Raw genomic sequence first — 22,197 nt, 5'->3', positions numbered from 1 at the left:
GGCAGCTTTGACTTGTCTTCGGTAACTGTCGCATTTAGATAATAAAGGAGCGAGCCACACACTTTCAAAAATATATTTCCAATCCCATTCATTCAGCTGTAAAGAGGGCACCAACACTTAACCCAGCCAGAATTTGTTTTCTTCTGTTTTTCAGTTGCATTATCTGACAGAGAAGAGCAGGTTGATGAGCACCATCTTGTGGACATGAGTGGAACTACTGACTGATTCCGATTAGGAATCGATGAGGAATCAGTAAGTGTGAGTGAGTGGCTCTTCTACATACTGTGTCTTTCACAAATGTAATGCTATAGCATAAAATGACACAAAAAGTCCAGTGTTACAACTGTAGAAAGTTTTAGAACGTTGATGAAATGTGTGTGTAAACTGCTGAATCGTGGTTAAAGCCTCTGCTGTAGCACCCAAAGGGGTCACTGTGACCTCTACTCTGACATGTGAGGATGTTCAGGTGGTTTTTTGAAGATGTGCTGAACGGAGACTTGGTTTTGTTGTTTAGACCACACAGCTAAGAAGAGCCTCTTTGTCTTTTTGAGTGCATCTACAGGATCAACTGGGTTTTTGGAGAAGTCAAACCTACGGAGCACCAGTGCTTTAATAAATCTATTCATGGAGACAACAAAAGCTGACCAGAGTGTTTCTTTATTCATCAAAATACAGACTGACCAAAAACATACAATTCTGTTTACTTGCTTCATGTCACAGCTGTTGACATATACAACATCCTGGGCCTGACAGGAATGCATTTGCTGTGGGCGGAAACAAACATAAAGGATGAATGCGTGTAAAATGCACATATAAAAACAACTTGTCATTGCTCCACGATACTCACTCTTTCTCAACTGTTAAATGCTGCTGAAACGTTTGCCCATGAGTCCCAGGGACTGATCTGACAATCCTGACAATCAATCATATCATCAGCACACAGAACCCCACTCACTATTTCCTTATAGTAAATAACAATAAGAATAACAACCAGTTTTCTGTCTCTAGTTTAGTGGAGAGCAGTTACAAATACTTCAAATGATTCTTTGGCACAGCATTGGTGATGTTAGGCAAAGAGTAACCTTCCTCAAATTATTTTCTCTTGTAATCGGACAATTCATGGACAGATAGTGCTGATATACAGTATGTGCTGTAACACTTATTGTTATAGATCTGTGATGTTCAGCTCATCACAGGTGTCAATTCCAACAAGTCATCCAAATGAAATGACAAAATGCTCTCTAGAAACAAAACGGTGTGTATTTTCTGATCTGACACCCCTATCAGCAGGATGACATCACTGTCTGCACTTTCAGAACAGATGACTGTTGAACAATAAATCTACTGGTTAAGGTTTGGTTAGATTTAGGCACAATAATGTCTTGTTTGTAGTTTAAAATGACTGCTTTGCTGAGTATTAAATCCATATGTTGATGTTCCGCCCGTCCTTCCTACGCTGACTTTGTTGTTTTCCTCTTGGGTGGACTCACCCGCGGATGTATTATCATTATTCCTGTGCAGCACTGATTGAGACTTTGTGGAGTTCAGTTACATGTTCAGTCTGTTCAAGCTTTCAGGTTCAGTTTAGTACAAAATTGGGCTAAATAAAGAATGTACACAAGGTCAGTAGCTCAGCAGCTACAGTGCTCCTAGTGAGGGGGTCCATTTGCTACAGTCGTATACTGAACATCTCTACGTTAAGGGCAGCAAAGAAACAGAAGATCAACGGAAGAGAAATAGTCGATTGTTTCTAAAAAAAAAACCACACACCTCCTCATCTAAACATATGAGGGCACATGATGCACTGCTGAGAAAAGCTGTGTTCCAGGGCTGGATTTTTATTAGAGTTGCTATAAATATCAGTGGGATTTTGAATGAGGTTTTCTCACATCTGGAAAAGAACCTGGTAGTCCCAGACTCTCCTCAGCTCTGTGTATGTGAAAATGGAAAGAGTGACAGTGATAGATGCCAAACAACGTAACCTTTTAGTTTGATTTGTTAGACTCAACAACAACACCCTGAATGAGGGTATCACTTTTTATGTGTATTTTGAATCTGAGCATAGAAACAATGGTAGTTCCAAAAAGAACACAATATTGTCATATTTGCAGCCGAATTGTCTCCCTGCTTCCAGTCCTCTAGTTTTGGCGAGGACATGTTTAGCCTGGATTAGCTCAAACAGACAAATCAGGCAAATGCCCCCAAATCACAGATCCCTAAGGGCTATAAATGAAAAAGATAAGTACAAAATCAACTAAGCCAGGTCCTGTGTTACAACATAGTCTTGTGACCAAGTCTTGCAGAGGTGACCTGTGACAGAATCCAGTTTTAAGACTTAATTTTAGTGCATGTTGAGCTCACAAAGTGCATATTTATATTTATTTAAGTTGTGTTTAATGAAACTACTACATACAAGACACCTGCAGTCATGTTGTATTTTTCCAGCTTAGGGTTTATGTGTGCACTGATGGTAACTTGGATACATACACAAAGGGCAGCCAGGTGTCCTGATATACTTCAGACCAGATGGCAGCAGGGCAGACAGTGAATGTAGCTCTGTCTGCACTACAGTGGGCGCACTTATGGTAGGTAGTCTGGCCAGGGCACTGATGTCTGATCAAATCTATGAGATGCTGTGTCTCACCTTCATGCACTACACAAGAGGGTAAGCGCAGCATAATAACACCCCTACCCCCCACCCATCTAACCCTACATCATCCTAGCCCACAGTCATCTGGAGAAGTCTGTGGTGTTGCTGGATCCCATTAATCTCTCTGTGACTATAAATAAGCGATGTGAGCCAACAAAGGATTGATATATAACACAAGCAGGCCTCGATGGATGAAACAGCGAGGTGAGGGAACTGAGGGGAACAATCTTCAAAAGCAATATGGAACAAATTAGATGTGATATAAGCACAGTGGGGTTAGTGTTTTGTTTGCTTGTTTGGTTGGCTAGTCTCTTTTGACCTGCGAGGCAGTGAAGCACGGCCTCTGACAACACTGTGCAGAGGAACAGAACCAAAAACCTCCTACAGTCTCTCTCCCTGTATATGGGTGCAGTTCAAAACACTGTGAAAACAGTGTGGTTCCAGCATCTGGAGGAATAAGTCATATGTTTTGCTTATTTTTCTGTCCATATTGGATTTAATATATTTAGCATTGTTCTATTTCTTTCATCTCCAGCTCTACTGATCTTACTGAGCATGAGTCAGTACACAGTCTTTGACCGGTAGATGTTCTCTGGAGGAGACAAGCATCCAAAGCAACCGTTCTTGTCCTCCTTCTCATCGATTGCCGATCCATTGCCAAGCTTGTGCCGTTCCTCGCCTTCGTCCTCCGTTGAGCTGCTCTCTTCCTCCTCTTCCTCTTCATTGTCACTTCTCTCATCTCTGGTCAACTGTGATATAAGAGAGAGAAATAAAGCAGATGTAAAGGAAGGAAGCAGATACTGGGGCAGGGTGGAAGAGAATGGAATATGGAGGGAGAGGGAACGGGTGTTCAGTATATACAACAAGCAGCTGGTGGAGCCAGCTGACAAAGGTCAAGAGAACAAAAGCGTCCACCTGAAAGCAGATCTGGAACCTGAGCTGCAGCACAGAACAATGAGCTGGAGTTTTGGGTTCTTGTCAGCGGAAACAGTGAAGCTCTTTAGCGACTGCTTTCTGTTAACTGCCTTTGGAGTCATGGTGCCGTCTGATGTGTTCTTCTATCACAAACATAGTTCTTTGCACTAGATCAAAAATAATTAGGCGTAACTGTTAGCCTCATAGTTTCCAGTGTGTATGTCTTTCAGTAATGATATTTTTGAATGTAAGTCATAGACTAATGTGACTGATTTCAAGATGGCACAGCGGTTTGCTGCGTCTGTGTGCTGGTGCGCACTGTTTGTCTCCTTTTGTTAATTTATTTGTAAATGTTTTTACCCACGTCTCTCTTGTGCTTTTACAGAAACATGGCTGTGGGGGTTGTTACAGAGTCTGTCCTGCAGTTAGCAGGCCTTCAGCTTTTCAGAGTGGATTATTATACGGAAATTTCAGGCGAAACCAAAGGTGTCTGGTGTAACGATGTGACAGTGTTTCTAAAACACTGTTCTCCTGATCTGGAATCTTTTTGCCTCCCTCATACTGGTCGGTGTTTACAGGCCACAACAGGCCACCATGCAGTAGGCACAGTGCAAATATGCTGACTAGGTATTGTGAGTGGAGCGGACAAACCAAGAATCCTTACTTATCTCCCTCTGCAACTTTAACAGAGGTCATCTAAGTCACGAACTCCTAGTTTCTTAAATCCCTGACCAGAGAGGTGAATACTTTTGATCACTGTTGCACTACAATCAGCAGTATCTATCAAACCGTCCCCCCCACTGCACTGGGACACTGTGACCACGTCACGGTTCACCTGATTCAGGCAGAAATGAAAGCTGTTTCAAAGAAGTGTTACAGTGAAGCTGTGCAGGCTTGGAGTGTACCGTTTCCAGAACTGCTACCAACAGCCAAGATGAGCGCACAGAGGCTGTGACATCAGACATCAGCTTCTGTGAGGAACAAACCCTGTTCACGGCTAAGCTCAGACAGCTAAGGCTGCAGGAGGAAGAAGTGTTTAGGAGTGGGGAGAGGGACATGTTTGAAAAGGCAAGATATAGATACAGACTGTACTCAACAGAAACTTCGACAGCAATTCTCAGCCATCGCCTCTGCTTCGTCTGGAAACTGCAAACCTGAAGCCCCCCACTCCTTCAGTGACTTGCGCCTGGCCTGAATGAGTTCTACTACCATATCAGTAGGGCCTGGGCCACGGCAAGACCCCCTCCTCCCCTACCAATATGACAACTGTCTCCATCCTTATGAGAAACCAGCCAGCCCAGATTCTGTCCCTCCACCCTGAAGCACTGTGCTAACCAGCCATGCTCGATATTCACAGACATATTTAACTTTTGTGCAGACATGCCAAGTGTCAACCTGCTTCAAAATCTAAACCATCATCTCTGTCCCTAAAAATAAAAAGAAAGTACCATAGGACTTAATCTTGATCTCTGTGCTGAACCACCTCAAAGCCAAAACAGACCCAGGCCTGGACCACCAGCAACAACCTATGGCAGAAAACAGCTGCATCTCCGTCAAGCTTCTGAGTTTGCAGATGACACCCTTGTTCATCTCTGGTGGGAACGTGCCCACAACAGGTGGGTGACCACAATGATTCCCTTAACCTTAACAAAAGTGTAATTTTAACCTCACTGTTCACTCATCTTAATCTAGATCTTTTTGGTTTTGGACAGGTGACAGATCAGAAAACACTTTCATGTGTCATTCTGGGGGGACATGGACAAACAATGCATTCTGAATTTGTTGTCCATTTATTTGACTTTTTGTCCAATTATGTTCGGCTAACCTCAGGGTTTGTTCCCACCCTCTATGATCATGTGAATGCTTGTGATTCTTGACCCATCAGACGTCTTTTTAGCGATGTCTTCACTTGGTAAGTTAAGTTACTGACTGGAATGATGACCCAAACTTCGAATAAAACCCAAGTTGTAATAAATCTGAGTTATCTTTTTAGAGAGCACATCCAAAACCTCAAATTCTGTCCAGGCTCACTCATTTAAAACCTCACTGTGATGCCAGTCTGGACACAATGATGGAGGATGGAGCAAGATGGGACTGATGTATGAGGCAGAATATCTGATTCAGACCATTTAATAGTCTATTTAAGTTCATGAATTTCAGCAGTTACAGTTAGGGTTAAACTGAATTTATACCTTTTCATTAAGGCATTACACCATTGGCTATACTGGTACTGATGAAGATATCACAGGGGGACGAGAAGAACTGTGACTGGTCACCGAGATAGAATTTTCTGATGAAGGAAGTTGAAGGTTTATGTTCATGATCCACCATACTGCTTAATTAAAATGATGTCTTTCATTGTTTCAATGGCTTTACCAGACTAGAAGTTCTGCTATAGCTTTGCCAAGCAAACACTTCATACCCATCACCCGTTGACAACACATCAGTCCTTCTGAGCAGACTTACGGTGCCAAACATAAATTTTCTGATCATGCAGAGAATGAGGTAGGCCCAGAATATGTGCAGGCAGAGAAGGACCACCAGCATCACATTGAAGAAGTAGTAGCCAAAGAAGGCAGGGTAGTGGTGAACCGGGTAGACCCAGGTACAGTGGATCAGCCTGAAACACAGCAGAGTAGAAACAGCAAGTCAAAATCTCTATCATCCAGCGTCCTATGTAATTAGATTATGTTGTGTGTTTCATCTGTACAAATAAAATGCTGTTATTCTCCATTAGTTTTATCTTCTTCAGCAAATGCATCACCTCTCATGTACCACAAATGAATGTGGTCTAATCCATCAGGTCTGCCATGAATCCTACATAAATATTTATTGTACTGCCTGTCTACATCATGTTCTCACCTGTTCATAAGTTCTCAGTATGTATATACTGTACATGTTGCATTGCTGCATAGCCTGTCGACTATCATTTGTGCCAGTGATATCTGTGACTCCACTAACAGTGATGTGTATACACAGCCTAATCTGTTTGTACATTTAATCTATTGTTATTCCAGCTAAACTTGGAAAAATAGTATAACAGCATGCGGTCCAGCACCAGGAGGCTCAGAGACAGCTTCCTCCCTCAGGCCAGGACACTGTCAAACTGAGTTCTCAAGCTCATCACTGTTACTGTTCTCATATTGGTTCACTTCACCTTCTGTCAGCCAATTCCAGTGTTTTCAGCTTATTAAATGGCAGCTATTGGTTGTCATCAGGAGCATATGAGGTATTTTGGTTTTAGAGCCAGAAGTGATGTTCATTGATAAGTCACAGGGTAGCGCCGCTCGAAAGCAAACCCTGCTTTATGGTCCATTTTACTCTTAATGGGACCATTATTTTCAAAGCGATTTAATGTAACCTTGACAAATAACAAACTTAAAGTTAAAAATCATGTGACTTGAATTCATTTTGTTGTTTGTATAAACAGCTGAACTAACTGCTCAGTCCGGCAATGTGGAAGTGTTTACTACATAATAAAGCCATGATGACTGAAAGAGGCAACTAATGTGCAGAATACTGTAACAGGGCATCTTCAATGTGTGATCAACAACACAAATATGTTTTTTTATCAATCTAGGTTTTTTAGAAATAAAGTATAAAGTTTAAAAGTCCAAACCCAACAGAATCTTTGGAAAGAAAACCCAGAAACTCATGAAATATCATACTTTAAAGCTTACCATCACTTTGCATAATACATGTGCAGATTCTCTCTCTTACACACACACACACACACACATGCACACACACATACACACCTTATTTATGAGCTTACCAGAATGGGTAAATGATCAGTCTTGTTACCATAAACACTATGGCAAACAGAACAAAAAGGGTTTGGCAGGTTTTCTCCCATTTAGCATAGTTGAATAATTTGGCGGACTAAAAGAAAAAGGAGTTGTATTGTTAGTCAGCCACACTCAAAAACACAGAGCAAGTCTGATCATCCATTTTCTGCAGCATACAATACTCACTGGTAACTATAAAGCCTTAATTGTATGACAGTATAAATGGTATCCATTGGAATTCTGTTCATACTGGACCACTGATCCAATTCCAACATTCAATGAAAGAAAAGATGTTAAAAATGTTGGCACTTAGTATAATTAGGGGTTCTGCAGGATGATATCGTATAAACATGTTATCAGGTGATAGAGCTGCTTAAGACTGACCTCTAGTAAAACATCTGAGGCATCATGGACAAGCATGACCAGTGTTCCTATACGAATGTAGTTGACACACCAGGAAAATGATAAGAGGGTGAGTGTGGCCAGGTGGTGGACGATTTGCTCCTTAAAGTCCTGAAGGAGGAAAAAAATACCATCACATTAGTCAAGTAACATTTCTAATCTTTACCAGACCACTAAACAACTAGCGCCACCTAGAGGCTACAATGTTATTTACATCCAGCAATATGAAACTGTTGGACCAAACAAAAACCCTACTAATGGTTTAGTTTTTCAAAGAGCCTTACCAGGTGATGGCAGTGCTAAGGGAATAGTAACGGGATCATTGAAATCGAAAGGGCTCATCCTCTGGGGAGCTAAAATATTTTCAGCAAATGTCATAGCAATCTACCAATTATGTTACAAGGTCACATTTCTTGTGTGCAAATGGAAATGTCATGGTGGCGGTAAGGGAAAGGTCAGAGGGCTCACCACACATTATCAGGGTCCAACCCCTTGAGACCATGAATATAAAGTAATTATGGGGACAACTTGCTTCTGATCTGTTCACCGGACCAGCTGACATTCTGACATTGCCACGCTTCAGCACTAGTGATATGGGCAGCCACGTTTTGTCTGTTTAATAACAGCCTTCAGGGTGCTCTGGTCCTCTGGAACATGGGTTCTTGACCTTTTTTTGCACCAAAGACCATGTTGAGTTTAATTGTTCTCCACACCTCATTAGTGCACACACTATATTGAGGATAATTCAGGGTCTCTCATTAGTGTGTTTTTAGGTTAATATGCCTCTTCACTGATCATTTATGTTTTAGATCATGCTTGCTCTCCATTTATTCTCGCAACAAACAAGACAAGATACAAGTTAGAAAATCATGGAATGACAGAGAGGGGAGGAGACAGAGAGGCAAGACAGTTTAAAAAGTTATATCTTATAATTCATGGCTACACACTGCAATACAGTGTTGATATTTTCACTCTGGATAATTACACTGCAGCATTCAGGAGCAGATGAAACTTGTGTGAAGCCCCACTGAGCCAGTGATTGCTGCAGACAGGTTTATCGGTTTTATGGATGTTTTGTTGCTTATTTTAAAATGGACAGTGCTGCTGGGACAGAACATGAGGGGAGGGGTAGAGGGAGTGACATGCATCAAAGCCCTTTGATCGGAAATCAAAACCAGCAGCACTGTTTTCATAGTTTATGGTCTTACCCACTAGATCACCAGGATGCAGCAAAACTATTCTCTTCTCAATTCAGTGTTCAAAGTGATGTACAAATGATGTACAAGCCACAGTGGATCAAGGAGAAACCTTTGAGAATAAGTACACATGTTCTACCGAACACAAGGGCCACCTGACACAAAGCTGTAGGTGCATGGAGGAACATAATAGACAGGGTGAAAGACAGAGAGAGAGAGTCCTCTATCTGCTACTGTGCATATATGTACCCGCCATATTAAGGAGGTCAAGATCCACTCGTGTGTGTATTGAGAGATGCAGACTTCATTACAAAATCGACTGTAATTTTTCTTCAAATTTGGTTTGTAATAAACGTGAGAAACAGAACATGAGACTGGTTATATGTTGGAATTAAATTCTATTACTCAGGGTGGATCCAAAACCTGACATTACTTCTAATGTGGTACTAAAGGAGCAAACATTTAAAATCACAAATGCAAGTAGGGAGTTTATACACCAGGAGTGCAGGAGATTGAACCAAGGTGAAACTCTGACCTCAACCAATCGCTACTCACCTTTCTCTTGACATCAAAGGCAACACTGAAGAGAAGAGAGCCATAGAAACTCATTTCCAAAATATAATACCAGTACTGAGACTCCAGCAAGGACTGCAGACAGAGAGAGACGCAGAAAAAAAAAAAAGTCAGAGTCAGAAAGAGATGGACTGCATGTAACGTGAAGCCACAGTGAATCTCAGCCACACAGACAAAAGGTTTGTCCCTTGAGGCTGTGCTCTTTGTCCTAACCCATTTAGCTGGAAGGAAGGAACTGTAGATGAATCTATTGTTCACTCTAAGACGTCATCTTCCACTCAACCCCATTTTTCACCGGGTTCAGCTGATATGAAGCATTGGGATCATATATGCTTCCTCTGATCTCAGTGTGTTAAGCTGATAGTGTTTGTAATGAAGGTCCCTTTGACTGAAACCAGTATAAAAGGTGGATGTATATTATTCCCATTCATGAAAACTAGAACACAGCTCTATCTCAGTTTCTAAATAAAGGCTCAAGTGTGGTTTCACTTTTAACTGATGTTTATCAAGTTTTACGTAGAAGAGATGCTGTTAGATGGCATTTGCCGAGAAGACCACATCTAGTACTTGGTAACACCAAATTTAAAATTCTCATTAGCTGATACGTCATCCTGAGAGGCACGGTGTGTCTTTAACCCTAGAACACTAACGTTGGGTGATTTTCACCCACGCCATTGTGGTCACGTGATTTTCATTGTGTTTCATTGTGTCTTTTTTTTAAAGGAATTTTTCGTTGACAATTCCCTAATTTTTCACTAATTTAGTCTTTTTATAGGGTCCCCCCATGACACCTTTTTTTCATTTTATGAGACGTTGTATAGGCGGAAATAAAAGAAGAGTACTTCAATTTGCCATGTATTTGTACTATATATATTTTAATGAGAAGTATCTTTTTATCGTCACATCAGGTAAAATATACCCGATGTTAGTGATGATGTTACTAACTGTTAGGTTAGTGTTCTAAGGTTAAGTGTGCTTCATAGATAAATCACCAGGGGAAACAAAAATATAACTATGGAGGAGGTCATTATGAATTATGGTCAAGATTAGCATTATTGTCTCTTGGCATAAGTAAAAAAAATAATTGTAGCTAAATTAATCACTGATCTTTTTGCACCATCCAGTAAGCATGCTGACACACCCAAAATGCAGGTTGGATCATCCAGCAGTGAGATCTGCCTTCCTGCTGTTTATGATAATCCTTGTCATAACTGCTGAGAGCTCGTTCTGCTCTAAACACTTGAGTCTGAGAGGCGCAGTGTAACAAGACAGAGGCTGAGAGGACTGGTTATACTATCTATTGAGAATGAACGAACAGAGAAGTTTAACCTTTGCGGGGCACAGGACTCACAGAATGACGTTCAGACAGGTGAGAACAACAAACCCCTTGATTGTTAGAACTGTAACTGTACAGAGGAGACAAACAACCACGGTGTTGCCTGGAGACGGAGTGTTGTGTGTGCTGCACTACGATGTGTGTGAAAACTGCAGCTCTTCTTTTGCTTTAGTGTGTGCTTAATGTGATATTGTTCCATTAGTGTATACACAGGTTAATGTGCAATAGATCTATAATATAATATTATCATACAGTATACCCCCCCCTTTGAAAAATGTAACACAGTAACAAAACAGCACATTTTAACTGACCTACTTTTTTACTTTTATCTGAGCACATTTTACACATGTAATTTTCCTTGTATTTAACTCTTGTATGGTGTTCGGGTTTGTGGACCCGATTTCATCCGTTTTCATGTTCTTTATCAAAAGAAAAACTATCTGATTCATCATTTTTTCAAACTCAGACTCATCAATATGAGCCAAGGCCAATGAGTCTGAGTTTGAAAAAATAATTAATCGTATCGTTTTGCTCTTGATAAAATAAAGAAAACGGGTCCCACAGACCTGAACACCATACAAGGGTTAAATAAAATATATTGAAAATAAAAGTACTTTAAATTTTCTCGAACACTTCCATCACTGTAAATATGTAATGAAAGATTTTTGTCTCAACTCTTAATCATTACTTACTTATTTCAGTGGCTCAGACTTTAGACCCAGTTGTAGACACTAAAACTAAAACTAAAACTAAAGCACTCACACTGGAAAAGTAACAAAATGCAAGCATGCACATTAAAATCAGGGAATGAATAAACTTTCTCCAGGGTGTAACAATTCTCAGCAGCTCAAAACTTTATTTAATATCTGTCAATTTCAGGCTAGCATTTATCGGTAGTTGTCAGAATCATTCCGATCTGCCATCATGAAGGCCGTTCCAATACCCTTCCCTCTGCTGTGAAGAGCCAGGAGGGATCCCAGAGGAGGCTCGAGTGAGGACATACAACGCCAGACTCAACTGTAAATCTATTAGTGATTGGATGCTGCAGCTGATAGGGATGCACTAAAACAGCATCACAACATCACACTGGGACAACAACAACAGAACCTACTGAGGAGTATTATCTCTTAAGCTACTATCTTAAATTTCAGACACACTAAAAAACACTGACAGAGGTAACTATGGGCAAATACAAACCAAAGCTTCAAAAGTTGCTACTGAAAAAGCTGAATCCCAGCTGATCCAGCTGTGCCACCACCATCACAAAGTGACATCTCTTCAGATGATAGTTCAGAGGAAACGACGTTTCTCTTTGATTCATTCAACATTTTTTTCCTTGAATCTCTTTGTGTCTTTAGTTTGGATGACTAAGATACAAGGAAAAGACACAAATGAGGAAAATGTTGATGCAATAAGTGAACTGAGACGTACCCAGGGATTAGTATCTTCCCCCTTATATGGTCCCTCGCTCCCAGATGACTAAAGTTCCATACTAAACTCTACATTACATAATACTAACTGAAGTTAAATACTCTAAAAAGCTTTATAGAATCAGCATCTGAACCTGAATCACATCTAAGCCAATTTTCTTCTTATGTTAATATGATGATTAAGACGTGCAAGAAAATAACAAAAGCATACAAACCTGCTTCGGAAAACCTGTCCATACTTCGCGTGTGTCATAAAACCATTCTTTCTGCAAACATGTAGAGAGATATTGATGTCATGTTTGTATGATTTATTTGAAAAGGAGTAAAGCTTTTATGCCAAATCCATGAGGCTGCCAGTGACTTCAAAACTGTAACCATGGCGGTCTCAAGTTGCTTTTCACAGTAAAATCTTTGCTTCAGTAAAATCTTTCTGGCCAAGATGGACTCATCTTTAAATCATATAAGCAACTCACATCGTATAATGCTACTATTCCTCCAATGAACGCCAACAGGTAGAAGACAAACCTCCAGCTGTAGGAAGAGCAGAGGACACACACGTGTAGAGGTATAGAGTATGGCTATTGGAGTTATTGCATCATTATTATCATGACACACACACACACACACACACACACACAGAGGTAGTGACCTGGCCTCTCTGAACTTCTTCAGGACTCCAGGACGGTCCTGACTGCGTCTTCTTCTGAACCACCGTTCAACTTGTCTCACTGACAAACTGCTTTTCTTAGACAGCCCATCAATGTCTGCCTGGAGGGGAGTGAACACACACACATACAGTACACACACACACACATACACATGGACATATAGATATATATATCCATGAATGCAATCAGTGCAGTCAACAGTGGGGTTAAGGACATGATTTTCAAAAGAGGTGCTATGATGTGGATGTTTAGTTTTTAAATAAAGACTTGGGATTCTGCCCACTGAATGTCTTTGTTAGCAACAATAACAGATAAATAACCTGCATCAAGAGAGTACAAGGAAATAAATGATTAATTGACACTCAGTAACAAGATTGGAGATGTAATGGTTGGAAGGGAGCCAGTCCATTTAAAGCCTAGTGAAATGATTTTGAAATCGGCTTTGGCTTGTACTGGTAACCAAAGCAAAGACATCAGCACAGGTGAAATATGATCAGCCTTTTAAGATTTCCTTAGAACTCTGGCTGCTGCATTTTGGACCAAAAGAGTCCTTGTTGCTGTCATTGACAGGACAGAGAAAAGCGCATTGCAGTAATTGATTCTGGATGTTACAAAGCATGTACAGGGATTTCAGCATCTGTATTAGATAAAATTGGACAGATCTAAGCTACGTAACATAAATTTAAAAAGGCAGGTTTGGTAACAATCTTGTAATGCAGGTCGTAGGTTAGAGAGGGATGAAAAATGATTCCCAAGTTCCAGACAGTGTGGCTCTGAGGTTAATGCTGAAAAGTGATCTATGTCTGGCTGGATCAACTCGCACCAATGCGGCCTTCTTGGCATTCAATTATAGGTAATTTTTCACATCAAATAATGGACTTTCTGAGGGGATAGCTGCACTTCAAAGGCCAGGATGAGTCATGGCCGATACATGGAGATGTGTTCCATGGAGGATCCAGTGAGGATTTATCTTGTATTTTTTGTGACTAAGTGGCTTTATATAAACACAAAACAAAAGTGGGCCAAGTTATGTTCCCTGTGGAGACATCACATTTAACCTTAAAACAGGAGGACATAATTATTAGTTATGCTCTGATATGAGATAAACCTGCCAAGTGCAAGCCTTCTAAGGGTTAAAAGTTGGAGTTGGTCACATTTTTGAAAATATCATTTGTTAAATATGTTGTTCATTTGGGTGAACTGACTAAAATTTACAGCATCTTGACAGGAGAAAAATTATTCTTATTTGAATGGTTTGGGCTGTCAGTTTTGACAGCCCAAACCATTAATTCAATCTTTAATTCATTAATTCAATCCAGGTTCCCCTGGCACCTGTGTGGTAAAACAGTGTCTAGCATAGATGTCAGGCCTGCAGCTGTCAGCAATAAAGCTGAGTATACAGTATCTTTATGATATGATAATGATGGGAGCATTACGAAAATAAGAGCCACGTTACAAAGCAACACTTTCACAGTCAGATAAAGCTGAAGGCCCTTCTGTCTCCATATCCGGAACTGAGATGTGCACAGCGCAGTATCATGTTCTCATGAAGTGAACAGGAATGTTGTGTGAATAGTATTGATGTTAAACTGTCATAGTGATCATTGGATGGATATTTGAGTGGGACTTAATTTACCTGAGCAGGATTTCTACACTGAGTCGTGTAGTAGAGTTCCAGGATGGGGTTGTCTTCTGCTTTCAGATGGACCCTCTGCTTGATCCCAGCAGAGACTGCGAGTGGTGTTGCTATCCACCTGAAACACACACAGCGTTCATGTGTCTCAATGTCAGTGAAGGACATACAGTACAGTAGGTGATGAATTAGATGTAGTTTGATTGATGACATGTTTACAACATAAATAAATGAATAAATAGAATAGACCTAAATAGAATATACCTAAATTGTTATTACACTGTTGCCCATAAAGTTGGAATAAAATGTTTTTTACATCTTCTCATGAAATGATTGTGACAATGTGATTTATTCTTGATAAATAAAGTGTATATCTTCTCAACTTTATTGATCAAACTCTTCCAAACATATCACAGTGAAACAAAATTGGGGGTATTGAACACTTATTCCAACTTTATGGGAAACAGTGTATTAGTAATAGTGTTGTTTGGTTGTATACTGGGTTTTACAGTAGAGGACCATTAAAAGCCACAGTAATCGTACTTTACATCACAAATGAAATTGTATTTTACATCTAGTGCACTCTCAAATCAACCTGCACTTAAACTGCATTACATGAAGATGATCTCACCTCTTCATATCATACAGAAATGAATGGAAACCATTACCTGCCTTCAAAAATGTTAAATACACATGATTTATATACACACATACACTCATTTGCTTTCCCAAATAGGTTGTGGGGAAAATAGAATTCCTTTCTGGATTATGTTCACCTGCAGCATCTTTCTGATGTGACAAAATGTGACATCTATGTCAATATATTCCTCACATTTTATCAGTTTCAGGACACTAAAACTCATGACTAACACGAGACTGCAGAAGAAATGACAGTCTTTCTCGAAAACAATGAAACACACTCTCACTCAATTCACACTCACTTGCTACTACAGCCTTTATATTCTGACATGACAGTAGTTTAGGTGGCTAATGTTAGCTAATGTGACTATAACAGACTTTCCTGTCCCTACAAACTGTTTCTGTATTTGATGTGCAAGGTCCCTTAAGGCCTGCAGCTTACACTTTTGACATGAGTTGATGAAAAGTAAGGAGGCTGCTGCTGATGGACATTGGAAGGGACAATTTCTCTGTCCCGTTGTTTTATCAAACCAGCCAAGTTAAGCGAAACCAAAGATGCCTGGCTATATTGTTAGAATGGTAAACGGATCCTCTACTTGTTTAGTGCCTTTCTAGTTTTTTTGACCACTGAAAGCACTTAAACACTACATTCACATTCACTCATTCACACACTGATAGCTGGGCTACCAGCCTGGAGCCGGCCTTAAGGTCAGGTTTCTTGAGCAGGGTGCCACTGATCTGGAGCAGGCTTTGACTATTACAGTGCAAAAAAGCCAGGGAGCCTCTGCAGAGACACTGTGTATGCAGGCAGTGGAGGGTTCATCTGCACAATCTGTCAGTTTCAGAAAACTGTTGATGAATTAACGGACAAGATGTGCTTCGTGAAGATGGAGATGAAAGAAATGCACGATGAGAACCAGATACCGTGGGTCTACAGTTTGAGAGACAAGCATGAGCTCAACCCTCCCTATGCACTCTTCACGGCCCCGTGCTCACAGGGCCACATTCATTCACAAAGCTCTACTGTTGAGACTTCCATACTACCTCACATCTCCTCTCTACTTTAAATTGAATAACTCCAGTGCACACTCCAGTGTCTACCTTACCTTAGACATCCCTCACCTACACACTAACGTTAGTAGAGCTGCTTTCAGGTACCATGCACATTTTAAATGCTACAATCTGCCCTCAAACTAAACAGGACTGGAAAAGAGTTATTCATTAGACTTGGAGATTTGGATATCCAAACTGACACAGTGGTTCCTCGATGGATTATCAAGCTCCTGGTAGGATTATAAGAACAAGTGATGGCTTGTTGTCACAGCTGAACAGTGCTCTACAAAGCAGTTTTAAAAGTAATTTGCTTCATAAATGTTCCAGAGACATAGGTAAATTACATATGAAGGTCTGGCAGAACATTATGGTACCTAAATAATGACGTATTATTTCAACTACCAGCAATCCATCTGCTGTTAATCAGAATGTTAATTTGATCAGTCGAACCCGATCATCTGATCCGTTGCCCGTGGCTATAACTGCAATCTAAACATCATTATAGTCCACTTTGTTTTTTGTTCATTTGTGCTTGGACAATTTGACACTTTGCTTTTTCACACGTCAGCAGACTAATATGATTAATCTTCACAGGTCTTTAGACTGCAGAAACTGAAGAAACACAGACAACAATGGACTGAAGGAACCTTTTAATTCCTTGAAATAAATTCCTACAACTAAAAGGTGCAGATACTTTGGGTGGAAGTGCTGGTTAAGATCCTTCAGCAGAAAACTATGCACTGTTGGTGCAGTATAGCTATGAGGGAGACTAGGTGAACAACGTGTGGTTCTTACCTTTCAAACAGGTATCTGATGAGTAAGAAGGCGAAGGCGTAGGGGACGGTGATGTAGAGATGTGAGGCTTTGGCATAGACCCGGCCCTCCCTGTCCTCCAGGTCAGCCCAAGTCAGGTTCACAGGCAGCCAGATTCTGTCCCACCAGAACCACTCGTACAGTGTGTCAAACATCCCTCCACCCTAATTGAGCCACCAGGTCACAGAAACGGAAGAAAGGTAAGTTAGGAGATTGTAATTACCAATAGACTTGCAGCACAGTCTGTAGCTAATGTCTAGATGGGCAGGACTATGATATGACGGGTAAAAACAAGTTATCCAGAATCAATGAGGTGAATATGTGAAGAATCAGCCTTTAAACACTGAACATGGTTCACTTCTAACTGGATATTTCTTTCAATATTGCCATGGAGCCTAATCTCACAGGATATCCGTACTTATTTGTGCCAAAATTAAGTGCTGTATATCATCCATATTAATGTAAGGCGCTGGGATAATACTCCAGGAAGAGGTAACAACCAGCACACTGCAGGCACAGATGCTACAATTACTGTAGTGTACATAAAGCTTTTCCTAAACAAATATTGATCCAGTGACCCCTCCCTTATTCTCAAGATCACTTCCACGCCTATTTCAACAGTTCTATATCTAACACAGAGAGGACTGCAAAAAACAATGAAAGCCTGGGTTGTAGCCTAGCAACACACAACAGGACAAAGCAGTTAATAATGGAGACAATAAGCAATGTGTGTGTGTGTGTGTTTGTTCTGCTGAGAGGTAAAATAACACTTAATACCAAAATAACACAGATACAGAAATAACAGGAGCAATGGGCTGCATCACGCTGACAAAAAGTCTATTCACGGATCCCCCACAACAGGAGGACAAACAGGGCTGTTAGTATTCCTCTGCAGTGCTCCTCTGAGTGCAGCCACTCATTCCAAACACCTTCACGCTGTGCTGCGAACACACCGGGAACCAGGTGGTTGTAGACGTGTACCCAAGTTTATGCTTTCACAGCCTCTTGTGATTACGTGCCGGCCAATCAAATATACACTCCCCTCCAAAAGTATTGGAACAGTGAGGCCAGTTCCTTTATTTTTGCTGTAGACTGAAAACATTTGGGTTTGACATCAAAAGATGAATATGAAGCAAGAGATCAACATTTCAGCTTTTATTTCCAGGTATTTACATCTGGATCTGATACACAACTTAGAAGTTAGCACCTTTTGTTTGAACCCACCCATTTTTCATGTGAGCAAAAGTATTGGAACATGTGACTGACAGGTGTGTTTTGTTGCCCTGGTGTGTCCTGTTACATTGATTATTCAAACAATAAATAGCGCTGAATGTCTACGTTCAGTTTCAGATTTGGGTTTTGCCTGTGCAGACTGCATTTATAGTTAGAGGTGTAACCAACAAGAAAACCAGAGAGCTGTCCATGGGTGAAAAACAAGCATTTGTGAAGCTGAGAGAAGATGGAAAATCAATCAGAGTCATTGCACAATCATTGTACAACCATTTGGAATGTCCTGGTGAAGAAAGAAACCACTGGTGTACTAAGTAACAGACGTCGAACGGGTAGACCAAGAAAAACAGCAGCAGCTGACAACAGAAACATTGTGAGAGCTGTAAAGAAAGAGCCTAAAACAACTGTTGACATCAGCAACAACCTCCAGAGAGCAGGAGAGAAGGTGTCACAGTCTACTGTTCGCAGAAGACTTCATGAACAAAAGTACAGAGGCCACACCAGAAGATGCAAACCACTCATTAGCAAGAAGAATAGGAAGGCCAGGCTGGAATTTGCCAAAAAGTCCAGAGACAAGCCTAAAATTTCTGGGACAAAGTTTTATGGACTGATGAGACAAAGATGAACCTTTACCAAAGTGATGGAAAGGCTAAAGTTTGGAGAAAGAGAGGATCTGCTCATGATCCCAAACATACAAGCTCATCTGTGAAACACAGTGGAGGTCATGTCATGGCTTGGGCTTGATGTCTTTTGATGTCAAACCCAAATGTTTTCAGTCTACAGCAAAAATAAAGGAACTGGCCTCACTGTTCCAATACTTTTGGAGGGGAGTGTATGTGGATAGCTAAAGTCCTGATGTCACTTCTTATCTAAGTCTCTGGCCCAGTAGCTTCAAAACAATGTCTCCCTGTGTTTGGATTCCAGCAGCAATTTTTCCTGGGATCCATATAAAACTCTTAGTAAAACAATAAAAATGTCAACACCATTTACAGACAAATCACAATGACAATAACAACAAATTAGAATAACATCATTTCCATAATATCTCTTGGAGAAATTCATCAGTACTATGCTAATGACTAAAGCCTAATTTAAAAGTTTCTTGTTCCCTGAGTATTGATAATATTAAAACGTGGAATTTTGAATTTATTTAAAAAAAGTTTTACTTACAGTAAGCTAATAAGTAAGAATTAGCTGAGAATTTAGTGTCCTACATGATATAAATATGCAATCCTGAGAAAATATCACATATTTGTGACTTTGTGTTACTATATCAGAATGATGACATGATTTTATTTTAATAATTGGTCAGCTGTTTATTTTCATAATATTGGGCTCTTACAAGTACCAGAACTTGTGTTTTCCTTTAATGATGTAACATGAGCTGAGTCATGTTATAAAGGTGCAATCTGACGTGCTGATGCAGCTGATGTATTCTGAAAGGCATTAGTGTAAATGTTATAACCTCTGGATGATTTATTTAGAGCCATATTAGGTTTTCTGTCCTCTCAGGGAAAGTGTTGATGTCAAAGCCAGCGTCAACATCAGCTTATTCAGCCCAGTTTTAGATAGTCCTCATATGTTTACTCTCTACCACATTAGTGCTCAACTTTAACTTGTTGCACTTGGTGACTGATTGCTTGTGGTCCCGACTTTTTTCTTTGTAGCGAACAGCTGAATGACCTAACCACAGCTCTCTCTAGTCAGTTGAATTATATCTATAATTGCAATAGATGTTTAAAAACCTGTAATGTCATAGCGCTGGCTAACTACTAAGGACGCTGTGCATTCAAATCTCCAATCAGACATTTTCAGCTGTGAGTCATCCTGATGGTTCATCACAATACAATGTAAGCATTTCCACATGGGATACACTCAGTGACGTGCATGTGTTCAGCCTGCATGTTGTACAGCCTCCTCAAGCTGACTCTAAACATCAACACTGAGCTGTTTTGGGCACAAGATCAGGGAGCGTACCTCAAAAACATTTTAAACCACTGAATAAAAGAACGATATTTCTTTCTGAAAGAAAGGCCAAAAGCTAAAGGTCTCCCTTAATGGGAATATTACAGCAAAGTACAAATAAAGAAGAATAAAACCTCTAAATCGCCTCTTAAACGAGCTCAAACACCTGGTTGTCATGACCTCTGGCTTTATAAATACAATAAAAAATACAGTTCTTGACTTGTCCGTTGGCTGTTTTTAGTGTAACGCTTCAAGGACATTAAAGGAGATTTGCCTCCAGTCAGAGTACTTGTCATTCCACTTTTCTATAGCTGCTGGCCATACAAAGGTGACCCAGTAATACGGCTCCTTGAAACTGTCAAACTGATAGAAAACAGTTCTAAACATCTTAAGCCCCCGCAGCTAATCTCAACCCAAATCTTTTGATTTCAAGTGGGTAGACCACACAACTTAGAACTTTGTGTTGATCTTTCAGAGAACAGGGACTTCATTCATTCCAGCTCAGCCATGACAAAGCTCGCAGAGCCTGAGAGCAAACTTTACTAACTGTAGGATATCTACAGATCAAACACCCCCCCACCCCCCCTCATAGCTGCAGGCAGCCTTGAACCTCTAACTCCAGCACAGGAGATAAATTTACGCCACAAGAGAAAGAAAAAAAAAAATACAACTTGGAACTGTTGCTCACAGACAAGCTGCAAACCAGCAGAGGACTCTGCAGTCACACTCCAAGGTCACAGGAAAGTACAGGCTTACCTTTCCACGCTCAGTGCTACCAGGTAAGGGCTGTTATTTCCACACTGGCTGCCCGCTGTGTTTGCTGTGTGAAATGAACACGGATGGTAAAATTCTCTATTCCCCCGTTACACCACACAGCCAGCCACTCTCTCTTTGTTTGACATTCTTTAGGGTCACACCCAACACAGCCACAATTACCTGGGAAGGTTTTTTTTTTTTCCTCCCCTCCAGGAAGTAGAGTTGGGTTAGCGGATTGCCACAACACACACACACACACACACACACACACAAGCTTTCCCCTCAAGGGATCTAATAACCTTGTTTGTACTGTGTTCCTGATAAAGTACAAAAACAGGTTCTCACACTAAACAAACCTTCGAGGTACAAAACTGGGGAATTAGACAGATTTTAAATAAAATTAAAATTGATTGGCTTTTAAGAGAAAGAAATATAGTGGCATGCAGGATGTGCCGTATATTAGCACCGGTGAAAGTGGTGACACCCATAGCAAACATTGTGTTTTATTTATACGCAATGATACCATCTTCCAAATGTCAGCTGTTTTCTGCTGTTTTGCAGCAACTGACCCTTCAGATCCTCAAACCAGTTCAACCGACAGCACAACTGCTTTCAGCACCGGCTCATCATCTGGCTCATCATTTGACACCTCGGCTATTTTTTACTGTTTAACTGTCATTAAAGCTGTTTTGCAAGTTTTTACAGTTGAACTGGCAACTCCTTTTTGTCCCTTCACTTCAACTCTTTCCAGTCCTTGACGATCAAATCACTTTCAGACCTCTTTCAGCACTTTCCTTTCAGCGACACACAAAATGTCACTTCAACTTCATTCATGCCGGACCATCCGGTTTATGTCGCGTCATCTTTCTGTTTGATTTCAGGTAAAACTTAACTTAATATCTTAAGCTTTTGCTGCAGTACAAAGACACGTTAATAACAGTCAGCTCCATCCCTGTGTAGTTCAGGGTGGGTGTGTGTACTGACAGAACAAACAATGTACAGTACTCCACTAAAATCAATAGAGTGCTTTTATTACACTCTAAACCAATGATTAACATGACAGCCACACGGAAAGGCACTACTGGGATGAAACAGAACCATTGAAGGACTTTAAAAAACATTAAAACATAAAGGTTGGTCTTAAAAATGT

At 40.5% G+C, this 22,197-nt stretch overlaps 1 protein-coding gene across 1 annotated transcript; it reads right to left on the bottom strand.

Annotated features, from left to right (window-relative positions):
• Nucleotides 1–2,599: 2,599 nt before the first annotated feature.
• cers3a (ceramide synthase 3a) lies at nucleotides 2,600–21,192 on the bottom strand. The gene is made up of 11 exons (XM_070852997.1): nucleotides 21,048–21,192; nucleotides 17,079–17,260; nucleotides 14,595–14,712; nucleotides 12,940–13,058; nucleotides 12,764–12,821; nucleotides 12,506–12,556; nucleotides 9,507–9,599; nucleotides 7,738–7,866; nucleotides 7,341–7,447; nucleotides 6,032–6,185; nucleotides 2,600–3,399 (listed from the first exon to the last, which is right to left on the bottom strand). Exons 2-11 carry the CDS (start codon nucleotides 17,249–17,251, stop codon nucleotides 3,211–3,213), a joined length of 1,191 nt encoding a protein of 396 aa, XP_070709098.1. The 5' UTR covers nucleotides 17,252–17,260; nucleotides 21,048–21,192; the 3' UTR covers nucleotides 2,600–3,210.
• Nucleotides 21,193–22,197: the final 1,005 nt, after the last annotated feature.

This window comes from Pempheris klunzingeri, chromosome 1, assembly GCF_042242105.1.
Source record: "Pempheris klunzingeri isolate RE-2024b chromosome 1, fPemKlu1.hap1, whole genome shotgun sequence".
NCBI lineage: Eukaryota > Metazoa > Chordata > Actinopteri > Acropomatiformes > Pempheridae > Pempheris > Pempheris klunzingeri.
The sequence above is the reverse complement of the archived record's forward strand: the minus strand, read 5'-3'. Positions and strand labels throughout refer to the sequence as shown.